Genomic DNA, 13,563 nt, shown 5'->3' on the forward strand with positions numbered 1-13,563 from the left:
AGAGCCTGCTCAGCTAAACACGGAGATAAGCAAAGTCTTAATCTCTGCATTTGGATGCGTCCATCCGATTCCCCATTTGGACTACTCTACCAAGTTCAAAGGGGTCGTGGCAGGACCACATGTTCTTTAATATCCAAAGTTAAGTTTTTTAAAAGAGAACGTTCCTCAAATGGTCAAGTTTTGACCATCTGTTAACGAATTACTTATTCAGGCTTTAGCAAGAATAACTTTAAAAATACCTCAATTAGATAGAATCCCTCTGTGGAACATTTCTGTTTGGATGTAACGCGAAGTGAGATTTATGGAACAAAAGCCTTCATGTAGCCAATGCCGCTGTTATTATGGTGTTGCCCTTTTTACCGTTTTGCCACCTTTCTTCCCAGTAAATTTGCGAATTCCACTACTCTACATTTACTTCCATCATTATAAAATAATAAATCAGTTAACTATGCACAAATAAGTCAGAAAAAGTTTGATTGTTAACTAATTTGAAAGTAGTGCTTTCAAAAGTAAGAGGAGCTTGACAATTTAATAAATTTCATACCGGGATTTCAATTGCTTGAAAAGGTTAACACTAGCCCCAAACCAGCGCGACTTAGGCAGCGAATACTTCAAATTAAAAGCGCATTTGCCATTCTATCAAAAAGAATATAATATTTGTCCCTTCTAGCATTCCACTGCTTCACCCTACTAGGTTAATGCCATCAAATTATTTTAGGTTATCCTTGGTCATCAAAAAAACGACTTTGCGTGCCGGTGACGGACCATATGTAATATTCTCCCCGATTTTCCTTCTTACCTCCGTATTCAGACCCCTGGATCAAAAAGACTGGCTAACGGAAGACATTATGTATTGTAGAAACGTGGAATTATTCCTCATAGGGATATATGGAGCTTTCTTGGTCACTAAGCTGCTCCAATCTCCCCACTTGGTACTTAAAATGCATACCTAAAAACATGTATTGCATTTAAATGTCTCTATAGTTGCCAATAGAGGCGCCTAAAACAGTTTTAACTAGTGAAATTGCATTTTAGGCGACTATTAGACTGCATTTCATACAGATTAAAAGAGATTTTTTACTTTGTTCTTCCTCTCCAAAGATGCAGTCGGTAATGCTGGAACTGATCGTGTTCATTGAACAGTGGAAATCATATTTTATGTAAATGCAAAGAAAACGAAGATCAAAACCACTGACGTTGATATCTACCAACAGGAAGTTGTAATAATAATAATAATAGCGACTCAAATATGACTGCGTGTAAGACTGTGTTTGTTTCTGCTCTCGACCGCCGGTTTCAGAACCTTTGATCGCAAAGTTGATTTTGAATACAATTTGTTGTCTGAATTTAAGGCCGTGGATGCAGTAAATTTCGCGGAGGATCATGATTTGCATGCCCTACGGCGATTGACATTGCTGTCTCAATAATCGCGTTCGTCGAACCCTACGACTTGTTCCCTATAAAGTGCAGTCAAACAGCGCTCCATGACATCTACACTTTTTTTAATTCCAACCAGGGGGATTATAATGACCTCGCTTCCGCAATTATAACCGCATACTGGGTTTAAATCAACATAAACTTTGGCCCGTAGTCTAAGAAAAAACCCTATTGGAGCAAACTTAAATGTAGAAAATAACTCATTAAACTCCAAAGACTTTAAGCACTTCCTTTTCTTAAGTGGTATTTTTGGTGTATTTCCTTTTTCACGAGCAGCGCAACTGCCAGGTCGTTGATAATCTCCACCTCAAGCCAAATCAGCCAATCAGAGGCCACCTCTGTTCTTCGTGTTCGGTAGACTACTTCGAAATGGCACCACCCATGGGTAGGAACCGATTATCTGTGTGTTGGTGCACAACTGGCAACCTTTCCACCGCTTGTTCCATCACTGGTGGAAGCCCTCTTGACCCTAGTACTCCTCCACCTCATTCATTGGATTGAATCCTACTTCTGGAACGGGGAGATTGGCATGAGTGATAGCTCGATTGTATGTTTCACTGTTCGTTTTCATTTAAAATCTACTGAAGTCGAGACCTTTCTTATCCTTGCTTCTTATTTCTTAAAAACCGGCATTTTTTGCACAACTAATAAACCGAAATAAAGGCATGTCTAAGTCGTATACAAACTAGGGAAATTCATAAGAAGTATTGAAGGGTTTGATCTTGTGGCGGTCATGTGTGGAGAATTTCCGAAGAAAACATGTATTCCCGAAACAATTAGTCCTTTGCTTAAACTTTTCCAAAATTCCTCAGCTGAATTGCCTAGTGGCCGCCAAAAGGCAAGACCAATGCACGATCAAAATCTCATAACATTGTTCTTGCTTTACATGTCTTTAAAGTCTTCAGCCATTTTTTGCATTTATTGTTTTAAGTAGTCCTAAATGAACAATTTTGTTTGGTGGATTTTACAACGAGATTTCCCCGAATTAAATGTCAAGTCTTCGCCACTTTTAGCATAATCTGGTGAAAAATAGCATGCGAATGTGTAAACTGTGTAAGATGATAAAAGGGTAAAGGTACTGGAGGCGACCCAACAGACCCAACAGTCTTGGTACCTGGTTGAAAATGCCTAGACCTGACTTTCAGTAAGGAAACAGAGTCGTGCCAGAATTGGAGGTCGGCAATCGGTATAGTGAATGCAGTTCTCATTCACTTTAGACAAAATTTGAAATAAAATTAAATTGTTTAGGTAAATACACGAAATGAGCAATGATTTTTGACATATTTATGTGATTTAAACATATACTCAACGTAAGCCACGCCCTAAACACTTAAGTTACCGAAAATATCCCCCAACTACTTTTTTACAGCCAAGTGTACCTTCCTCCAAAGGTGTGCATAAGGTTCTCATGCCTTAAAATTCCCGCCCGGGTCGTTTGCACTTACGGGAATTATTATTTTGATCGCCTCATGTTTAAGTAGTACATTTGCTCAATCTCTTAAGAAATAAGCTAGATTTTTTGGCCAATGATCTGAAGTTTAAGAGAAAACACGACTGGAAGCGTTTTATTTCACGTCGAAACTTGACTTTATGCAGAAGTGAACAAGAAAGTCCAGTGGGAAAAACCACAGGGGTTTTCCCATAAGCCCCACCTAAATTTGTTTTTACAAATACTTTTTTTGTTTTTAGGTCAAAAGCCTTGGTCGGGAATATAAACCATTCAAGTATGATTTCACACCACATTTATTCCTTTGTTTTTGTATAAACACTATGGGGATATGGAGTATATTAAAAGCTGTACTAGTAAACATTGACAGAGAACTCGTCCCCACGACTTGAATTGGAACATGTAATTTTAAGGCGCTTTTTATTCTATACTACAAAACTACTTCGTTGAAATGTGTCAGGATTTTATGAAGAATAGTTTATAGTTAGTGTATATCGAGAAATAGGCTTAAAAGAACAATGAAATGTAATTTAATACAGAAGTTCCGCCCATTTGGGCGCATAAGAAACTGTGGAAATTAGCGTAATTGCTAGGAACGATATTATGGTTTCTGAGGTATCGAGACTTGAATCGTGAGGACTACTACTTGAATGACATGCTATAGCGCACTAGGTGAATGATGGATTTTGCACCAGTTTTCCACAAAAAATAAGTGGTGTTCAATTTGTTATATTTAATAAGTCTGCACATATTTATCATAAATGTGCGGATATTCCTACACTGACTTTATCATTTAATATTTGTTCTATAAACCTCACGCGGTTGTCGAATATTTTAGAAGAGAAGCTGACTCCGGTTCGTTAGTTGTGTCGTGGGAGACCTCCCAGAGGTACTAAAATGCTTTGTTTTCCTACCCCTTTTACTTATTATTAAATTGAACCCACAGATGTTTAAAGTGCTCATATACGTTTTTGTTGCTATAGCAATCAAGGGTAACTAAGACTAACTTATCTCAGAATACACGGACAAATCACTTAACCATCTTAAATCCCTACGACTTTTCGAATTTTTTAAGGCTAAAGCAACTAGTGCAACAAGTCGAAGATGATGCTATCGAGAAGGCGAATCTCATTCAAGCCTTGAACAAGATTTGCACCTCAGTTCACAATCTCTACATTGCTCAAAAGCGGTAGGTCAAATCGTATTGTCCGACGCTTTCCCCTGACCTTGTAATTTAAGTTGGCCCAAAAATATTCTCACATTTTCTCAAATAAAAGTAGGCAGATGTTTCGACTCAGTAGGGAGACAGAAGCTCATTTTTTAAGTAATCGCTAAAGCGGGAGTGAAATCTGATAATCAGTTGAGATGTTGCCAATAGGTTGCTTGTGTGCTTCCCCAATTGAGTAGAGAGATCCTGGCCAATGACAGCGAGTTCAGCGAGCTCTTGAACTCCTTCAACGTCGAAGACAGTGGAGGGGGCGGAGGAGGGAAAGGGGAAGGACAGGGGGAGGGGGACTTGCGTGCGGCTATGGTCTCCAAGGTGGTGCGTTCCTGGCTCGAGACTACCTTTACCAAACAAGCTGCTTGGCATCATAACACTAGTGATGTACCACGCCTCACCTTCAAACAGGCTGCCATCAAAATCAAGGCAGGCATCAAGCTCCACAGGTGAGGTTTCTTGTACATCCATGAAAGGAGACAGAGTTCTTGAGTCGATACGGTCTCCTGTTAAGCTTTGCGTTTTTTTCATCAAAGCCAGTAGACATCTGAACCGTACATAATTAAAACTTCTTGCAGATTTAGGCAAGTCAGTGTACTGCTTTCCACACTCATGAAAAAAGTATCCGGCCATCTTTTATTGCATAATCGCGAACCGCCTTAAAGTTGGTCCAGTTTTACCACAAATGGACTGCTAGTTCATGCAAAGCCTTGGCAACCGCCTTCAACTTACCATTATCCACCTTAATTTTACCTGACTGGCTCACTTCTGGGATCCGGGTATTAAACAGCTAACAAACCTTAGATTTCGTGGCCACGCGAACGTATAAAAGCTTCTATAAAATTTATCCCCTTAACGATTATAGCAAATTGAAATATGCGTTTGAGCTGATGAATGCCCACTCCAACAACAAATAGCAAACCTGTATGGTAAAGGCTCAACTATTATGAATTTATATAGTGGCATATCTAACGACTTCTGTAGTTTGCATTACATAAAAAGTGTTTTAATACGAGACCAAGACACCTTCGTTCTCTCCACATCTTCATTCCTCTTCAAGACAAATTGTCCGGCTCATTGGCACTGAATGTGCTCTAATTTAGAAAAACGCAAGACTAGAAATTCAAACAAGTTTTAAGGGAAGGGAATCATTCAATAATCAACTTTACTGGTTGCCAATTACTGTACGTAAACAATTTTCCACTTCAATGTGCGCACCTCTAAATTTAATGGCAATGCGGTAACGCATTGGCTCCGATGCGGTTCGTCTGCGTATAGGCGATTTATTTGGGCAACATGAGCGCAACCAAACAGTAGAATGCAGCGAACGACAAGTTCTTTCCGGAAAACCTTTGTATAAAATATTAAGTTATTCAAATATCCACGTAAAGGTTCTGATTTGTTCTGAAATTTCGGCACGAATTATTCGTATTACCTTAATGCTAACAAACTATTCATCCGGTTATTTTAATAAAAGCTTTAGTGAGTTGTCAAGTTTTTGTGTCGTTTAGCGCCTTTGTTATTGTTGTGAGTAGACCATTCTACTATCGCAGGAGGGCTGGAATAGAGGCAGAGGAGGGAGGGGGAGGGCGGTCGAACTTGGCAGGCTTGCATAGAGGTATATCCGAACAAAACAAATCCTGATTCCCCTCGAACTAGTCTCTATTATCTTTGTTATTTTTAAAGCCACTTCTGATTCCCCCTTTTAAACTTCTTAAAACCAAAGAAACCCGCTTTTATCTCTATTTGTGATACTTAAATTAAACCATCATCGTTTAACTGTAATTGCTACAAGCAGTTTCAAAAGAGACGACAGCACCTTAACGGCATGGGCGTTTATGAGGGAAGGTAGTCGGAATACCTACGTTCACCCCTCCTTTCGTTCTCTTCCCCTCTCAATTCGTTTTGGCGCAATTTTATACAAAATATGGTAGTTTTATGCACGACTTATTTTTCCCTCTCATAGATACAATAATAGGTCGCCATAGGATGCAGACACTTAAATGGCCAATTTTGATACAGCTAAGAACAGTTTGGTCGCACAATCGGTCGAAAATTAGACTACATTCAAATTATATCTGAAGCATTACTACATGCACATGAGAAGTAGAGTGATAAAAAAAATTTCTAGTTATTGTGCCTGTTTGATGTCTATAACTTGACGCTCTAAGTAAAGCTGCTACTTTGTATAGATGACATTCGAGTACTCTGAAAATGCAAAACTCAATTGCCTCTACTTAAAAATCTTTATGGTTCAAATACCTCAAAAGTTACAGTTGAGTTCGGCGAGGTTACTCCAATTCATCATATCGACCATGCTAAGTTAAAGCTTCATTATAAATCTAAAAAATGAAGTTCTTTTACGGTTTGAGAAATAAATGGGTGAACCCGAGGGGAGTAAGGCTTTTTTCTCTGATTAATGCCGTTGTAGTAACTACCCTGTTATTTTGCGTTCTTGGGAAAGCAGAAGCCTTCTACCACCTGCTTTCCACAAAGTATTTGTAGCCCAGAGGTATCCCTTTATTCTTCACGATTTGTTATCAGGGTAACCCGTTTTTTTAGCGAAATCACCGTGGCGAAAAATTTCCAAGCGTTTAACGCAGTGCTAGCTGAAATGCAAAGCGAGAATGGTTACCACCCTTAATTAGATGACATTAAACGGCTACCCGCTGGCTATTTTCTATAAGCACTTTCGTGGTTTCCAATCCTATTGGCATTAGTTATGGCCATTTATCTTCCTTCAACTGGAATAATTTTAGGTTATTTGGAACTGGGGCGTTTATTTGCCTAAAGCCCTCACCCGAGGCAAACAAACTGTTCCGTGTAAGTGTCTTATTTATACAAAATGGCTACAGATCCATGAATTTTCATTTAAATAGAGCTTTTAAATTCTGTACATTCAAAGATCATTTAAATTTAAGTTGTTGCCTGTCAATTGGTAGGAATGTTAACCATATCCAATTAAACCACTCCAAAGGGGACCTAATGCTAGAACGGACTGACAATTATGACATTTCAGAGTACTGAAATACCATAACCTATCCAACCGCTGCGTTAAGTAGTAGTACACACTTGAACATCAAATATATAACGCTAATCAGAAAGTATGGGCCAAGTGAATTGAGCTGGCATTTATCTAACAATATTTGGAGGCAATAAATTTGAGAAAATTTGTTTTAGTTAAGAAGAAAAAACATTAACAGATATTATCACTTTTTACTGCTTCAGATATACACAAGTGTTTTATTTCGCGGCGCTCCTATCAAATAGTTTTCTTTTCTTCTTCCAGGAAAGATTTAAGAATTGGAGTTTTGATGTTTTCCATCTCAACTCTTTAATTGAGGGGCATGTCCTGACGTACATGGGTGTAGAAATCTTCCAACGACATCGAATTTGCGATCTCTTTAATGTGAGTGAGTAAAGAATGGTACTTACACTCCACTCATCTCCTTACTTGACATAGCTTTGTTGTATTGCAGTTTTGTCGTGAACATACAGAATGGCTCAAGTACTGGAAGAATAAGTGGAATGAGGAGATTTTCATGCCACTCTCGTGTCAAGACTAACGTCATCAATGATCAAAATAAGTCAGTATTTTAAGTCACTGTAGCAGCAATCATCAAATAATTAACTCCAGACTATCCATTCAAATAAATGCCTGCTTTTAGGCATAGAAATTCTTTCTACGGTTAAGTTGTTGGGAGACGCTAGTTCACCTCGTAGAATGATGTATTAAATAGATGGGGATCAGACATATGAGGCGTCGTGTGAGTTCAAGAGTTATGGGTGACTCCACGGACTGAAAATGCTTTCCGATTTATTTCGCGTAGATTCCCTGCAGGGTGTTGGAGGCCTTCCTGTCGCAGCTTGAGCGCGGTTACAGCAAACACGGCAATCCCTACCACAACTGCATCCACGCAGCCGATGTCGTGCACACTTGCAACTCTATAATGGAGGGCTCAGGTCTCACTGTGAGTCGCCCTTACGACTGTCGAAAGAAATACCTGGCCATGACTTTCATAAGGGTGATAGCAAACCACTACCTTTACTGTTAAGTAGCGTTTCAGTAGATGTGACTTCTAGATTATGGAAGGCTCACTTTTTTAGAGCAAATTTATGTCTCTATGAGTAAAGAGTAGATCAACAGCTAAATCACCTTGCGTAATGGGTTACTATTCAAAACGGTAGTCTCGACCGAAGACTTAAGGTGGGAAAGCAGGTATTTTCCGTGGTTGCTGTTCTCGAGTTGTAGGAGTTAATGACAGAGGAGGAAAAATTTGCCCTGCTATTCTCCGCACTGATTCACGACTTTGAACACGCAGGAACTACAAACGCCTACCAGATAAACATAAGGTAAAATAATAACCAAAACTCCTACACCTTTCAGCCCATTTAATGTGGGATATATTTAATTAGAAATACCAGCTTTTAAATTGAAATTTCTTTAGGTTTATGAGTGTCCAGTCCTAGGCGAAAGTTCATGTATTATTAATCTTACCTTGTGGACAGGCATGATTTGATTTGTGCCAAAAAATGATAGCAATATCAATGCCCCTTAAATTGTCTGCAGGTCGCATTTAGCTCTTCTGTACAACGATCGCGGTGTCCTGGAAAATCATCACATCAGCGCGGCCTATCGAGTCACCCAACTTCCAGCATTCAACATTTTTGTCAACGTTCCCCGGAGCAAATTCCAGTACGTCATCTAGCCATATTTTATCAAACTCTCTTTCCCTTGATTCGCCATTCCTTCCACCTGACTGTATGCTTGCTTGCAAAGTAGTGCATTTCTTCCGCTTTCAGGGCGATACGGCAGCTCGTGATTGAGATGGTCCTCAACACGGACATGTCACTGCATTTCTCTCAAATCAAAGTGGTCAGTAAACTTCTCAAACTACCCGAACCGTAAGTAGACTACTTAACTGATTAGTCTAAGTTTGATTTAGGAACAAAAGTATCCGAGCTTGTTTCATCCTGTTCCTTTTCCATTAAGGATTGAAAAGCCTAAAGCATTCTCGTTACTGTTACATGCAGCGGACATTTCTCACCCAACCAAGTGCTGGGATTTGCATGAAAGATGGACATACTTGCTTGTTGAAGAGTTCTTTAATCAGGTAGAAAAGTTTCCTTGATTTAAACATGGTTTTTAAGCACACCTGATTGTTCCATTTGGTTCTGTAAATAAATCTACAACAAATTATTTGCTTTCTTAATGCCTGGAAATTTTTAACTTGCAGTTTTGATGTCACTGTTCAAAATTACATAGTTTCTTTTACCTCTAGGCTATTAATCATGAGTTCATTAGTAAGGTCTCTCTTTTAGGGGGATCGTGAAGCAGCCTTAGGTCTCCCTTGTTCACCTTTATGCGACCGACATACAACAATGGTACCTGAAAGTCAAGTCGGTAAGACTCCTCAAATACCAGTGAACACCTTTTACCAATTGTATAAAATCACTTTAAGTCATCCAAATTCTTTAAAAAATCAAGCTAGGTAGATGAAAGTCTGGCGCAGTCATTTACATTAACTATTCTGGAAGAGTATAAAAACGTGCCACAAAAATAATTGATTTTGGGCGTTTCAATAAACATTTAACCAGTAACTGAAATGTTTAACTTCAGGAGATACTGAGCATAACGAACCTAATGTCAGCTCACTTAATATTTGGCTCCCATATGCATTGATGGAGAGGAAAACATCAAGAGTCGATAGGACTATCAAGAGGACTGCTTTATATTTGTTGCCAGGGCGGCACTTTATGACTGCTGTTTAAAAATCCCTTTACACCTTACGGCCTCCTTTGGCAACCTTGTGCTACTTGCCTGCAGGGTTAATTTGTACATTTTAGGGTTCATTAACTTCATCGTGGTGCCCACTTTTCAGCTGTTGAAGGAAATGCTTGAAAGGATTTACAGGGATGCAAAAAAACAGCAACAGAGCCATGACCAGTTGGCTGAAGTAGACATGAAGCCAGTACAATTTCCTGGTGGTAAGAAGGCGATAATAAAATTCCATGAAATGTCAAAGTGGATGTTATTCGTTTACCATCACTATTCAGTGTTTTAGCTTAGTCTTTCAGCTTTCAAAAGAAATAGTTAATTTTCCACCAAAATTATCTGTTAAGTAGTTGTTTTCCCCTCCGAAGTCCAATAACACACTAAAGCGGTAGAAAACACTTTTAGCAAAAAATTACTAGCTTCCCATTTACGAATGCTGTTTTTACTAAACTCAGAACATAAACAGTCAATGACCTTCGTCAAAAAATACCAAAATTATCGGATATGAAAATTTTGTTTGACTCTTCACCTTGACGAGTCATGCTCTTTATTTTCAGAATTTAAGTGGATGGAGCAGCTTCAAGAAAACAGAACAATCTGGGAGGCACGAGCTAGGCAATATGCAGCAGAAAACCCGATTCCTTAACAATTCCCATTCTCATATTGGGATATCGCTGTTTCACTAATCACATTTTGGTAATAAACACTTAAGTCACTCGAGGGGTGATCTATCATTTACCACTTGACGGTGTAAGTCTTACTGCTACGATTTGGCTATTCTAACAGGTATGTGGGAGGGGTCTGTTGCTCGTGCATGACCACATCTAGGTGGCTAGTGCAGTGTTCAACAGCAATAATACATTGTGCTTTTGTTTTGCAAGTAGACACGTTTTTACAATATCACATCTAAATAAAGCTGATTTCAAAACGGCAGATTTTATGAGTTTTCTCTTTCTTAACATGGTTATCTAGCAGAAGCAGGGCACTTGCTCACTTTGATATTATTCTCCTTACAATCATGAGATTCGCTACATTGTACTCTTCTTTTATTCCTCCTCAAAATTTGAGTAGGCTTTCGTTGTTGGCTTTTCTTAATCCCACATCAAAAAAATACCTATGTAAAAGGCGTAGATTTTAAGCTTTGCATTCTTCCTTCCACCTAAACCAAATAGAAAAACAGTCATGGTGAGGTGGCACACTTTTTAATTCACAATTTGTAAGTTTGTATGAATAGGTGATCAGTAGTCGGCCAAAATACGATGAATTCGTTTGAGAAGGGTTTCTGGTAACGTATCCGGTTCTCCTGTATCTTCTCCTTGGTACTTGGGGTACCACTGTAATCTACTCTTCAAGGATGGACTCTCTGGTTCTCCCTGAAGTTCGTCAGCCCAGGCCTTTTCCATCTGATGCCACCTCAAATCAAGCTAGAAATGAAATTTTCATTGATCTATTTAAGATTATTTTCATGCAAAATGAATACCAAATTCTTCAAGATATGCACTAAATTGTTTATTTGTATCACAGTCATGTACCGACGCAGTAAAATTACTCTGACATAACATGCTCTTTTGATGGATCTTATAAATCCATTCCTGAGGAGATGGCTTTCGCAAGATTCTCCTAGCGTCATGCCTTTTACATCAGTTTGCGTAGATGAAATTCGGCATTTCGGATTGAGTGCACAGCAGTCCTAATTATCGTATTAAGGCCCTTTTTTGATCCTTAAGATATGTCTACTTGCGATAAGGAGTCTAACAAACTTAACTTCATTACTGATTAAAAGATAAATTATCCTTCCCTTTTATTAAGTAAACTGGAACAGTAAGTCAATATGTTCTTTACCTCAATTTCGAAATGAGGCTATATTACTTTCATCAGCAAACACATTTATTTATTTGCATTGGACAACTCCGTAGCATAGTACCAGTAATTACTAGATAATAAAACAAATAGCTCTGATTACAAACAAATGCTCTTTAAAATTCTAAGCACAATTATAATCAGGCCTACCTGATGGGGCATAGCGAAAGCCAAATGAATAAAAACGATGAGAACTAGGAGACAAGGCCGCATTTTTTTGTGCTTATCAGGCGTTATGCCTCTATATAGCTGCCGTCGAGTCCTTACTGCGGCACCGGCCAATCGAGTGAGAGCACGCGTCTAGCATGCATGTCGAACAGTCGGTCGTTGGCTCAGATCTGAGAGCAGTATCACTTTTGCTTGAATATCTTAAATTGACATTCGTTACTGTCACCTGTCTTATGCTGCAGAAACATGCGTTTCGCCTTCAAATGGAACAGACGCTGTAAAATCCGAAATTTTCCCCATCATTAAATTGAGTAGGTGAAGCAAAAACAGAACAAAATTGGGCATCTAAATAGTCTCTTTAGATTCGGCATTCCATGTGGGCATTTGTAAATCAAAATTTTGATTGGATTACGCATGAGCTTTAGCTTTCCGTGATACCATTCTTCGATTAGACTTTGTTTGATGCTTTAACCCCACGCGCTGCACGATGTCGTTCTGAATATGTAAAACGTTAATAATTATGAGTCCCATCAAAATTAAGCTTCTTAAATGAGAAATGTAGGTATTGACCGTCTCTTAAAAATACATGCCCTGCCTTAAAATTTCCGCAGCTTCCGCTCAACCATGATGTGATTTTTTGATGTAATGACCGCTTAGCAATTTGACAACTCCCTTGCGCACCCGTTTCTACTAGGATGAAGCAGTATAGATTTACAAATCTTGAGTACATAGTCTACAGTGTTTTTACGAAAAAAAAATTATTTGTCGGTCTTGAAGTGGTTTTACGGTTCTCCCGAGAGCTTTAGCGGGAACCAATAAAGGCAGCAAACCGTGGCCGCAGTGTCTCCCCCGTTCTTTGCTGCAATGCGTCCCATGTGTGATGGGACTGCTAAAAACTCCGGTCGAGAAGCAGGTTAATGCCCTTATCAAAATGAGGCTATAACTTACCACGTTTATTTCTGCACCCATCACTGAATTAGGGGCAGACACCTCATAGAATTCGAATTCTTCCAAATATTGGAAGCATTGATGTCGATGGTTTTATCAATATAATATTCACATTACGGGGACACTCAAAACTTAGTGCTTTTGAAATTCAGCTTTGATAAGCGATATATAATAGCAATTAATTTTTAAAAAATCTGAATTGCTACACAATGAGGGCTTCACACTGACTGCAGTGCCCATGAGGCATTCTGGGAACAGACGTTGCGATCGTGCATCTAGAAAAAGCTTCATTATTCACACTACCAATTGACGATGTCGCCTGATGATGCATAAATGTTCATTGACAAGGCGTAATCCAAAGACAGCAATTTAGAGGAGCAAAATTGTTTAACCAATGCTTTGACAGCGGGCAAAATCTTGTCTTGGTATTTGATGAAATGAAACAACGCACTGCGGTTGAATTTAAGCACCTTTATCCGTTTTAATTAAATTTCTCCTTATGTCACACTACAAACGCTTTCCTACTTTCGTCTGGCCCATAATGTACAGTCTAATGTGCGATTAAAATCATAGAAAAGCCTTATTTTCTCCTTATAAGTTCCACATTCATGGGGAGTTTCCCAAAACTCGCTGATATCCATACCGACCAGCAGTTTTCAGAGGGTTTTTTTCGGTTTTGAACGCTTGGTACCTGGACTATGCGATCTT

General features: G+C 39.0%; 1 protein-coding gene across 1 annotated transcript; it reads left to right on the forward strand. All coding sequences in view use genetic code 11, as the record gives it.

Annotated features, from left to right (window-relative positions):
* Positions 1 to 3,487: 3,487 nt before the first annotated feature.
* Positions 3,488 to 10,525, forward strand: EGR_02083 (Calcium/calmodulin-dependent 3',5'-cyclic nucleotide phosphodiesterase 1C; the record flags this gene model as incomplete). Its single annotated transcript, XM_024491332.1, has 11 exons — positions 3,488 to 3,516; positions 3,960 to 4,073; positions 4,292 to 4,552; positions 7,332 to 7,512; positions 7,934 to 8,074; positions 8,356 to 8,456; positions 8,674 to 8,799; positions 8,907 to 9,008; positions 9,097 to 9,217; positions 9,426 to 9,507; positions 10,437 to 10,525. The coding sequence occupies 11 exons, from the start codon at positions 3,488 to 3,490 to the stop codon at positions 10,523 to 10,525; spliced, it is 1,347 nt and encodes a 448-aa protein (XP_024354185.1).
* Positions 10,526 to 13,563: the final 3,038 nt, after the last annotated feature.

Source organism: Echinococcus granulosus (assembly GCF_000524195.1).
Source record: "Echinococcus granulosus chromosome Unknown EG_S00009, whole genome shotgun sequence".
Taxonomy (NCBI): Eukaryota; Metazoa; Platyhelminthes; class Cestoda; order Cyclophyllidea; family Taeniidae; genus Echinococcus; species Echinococcus granulosus.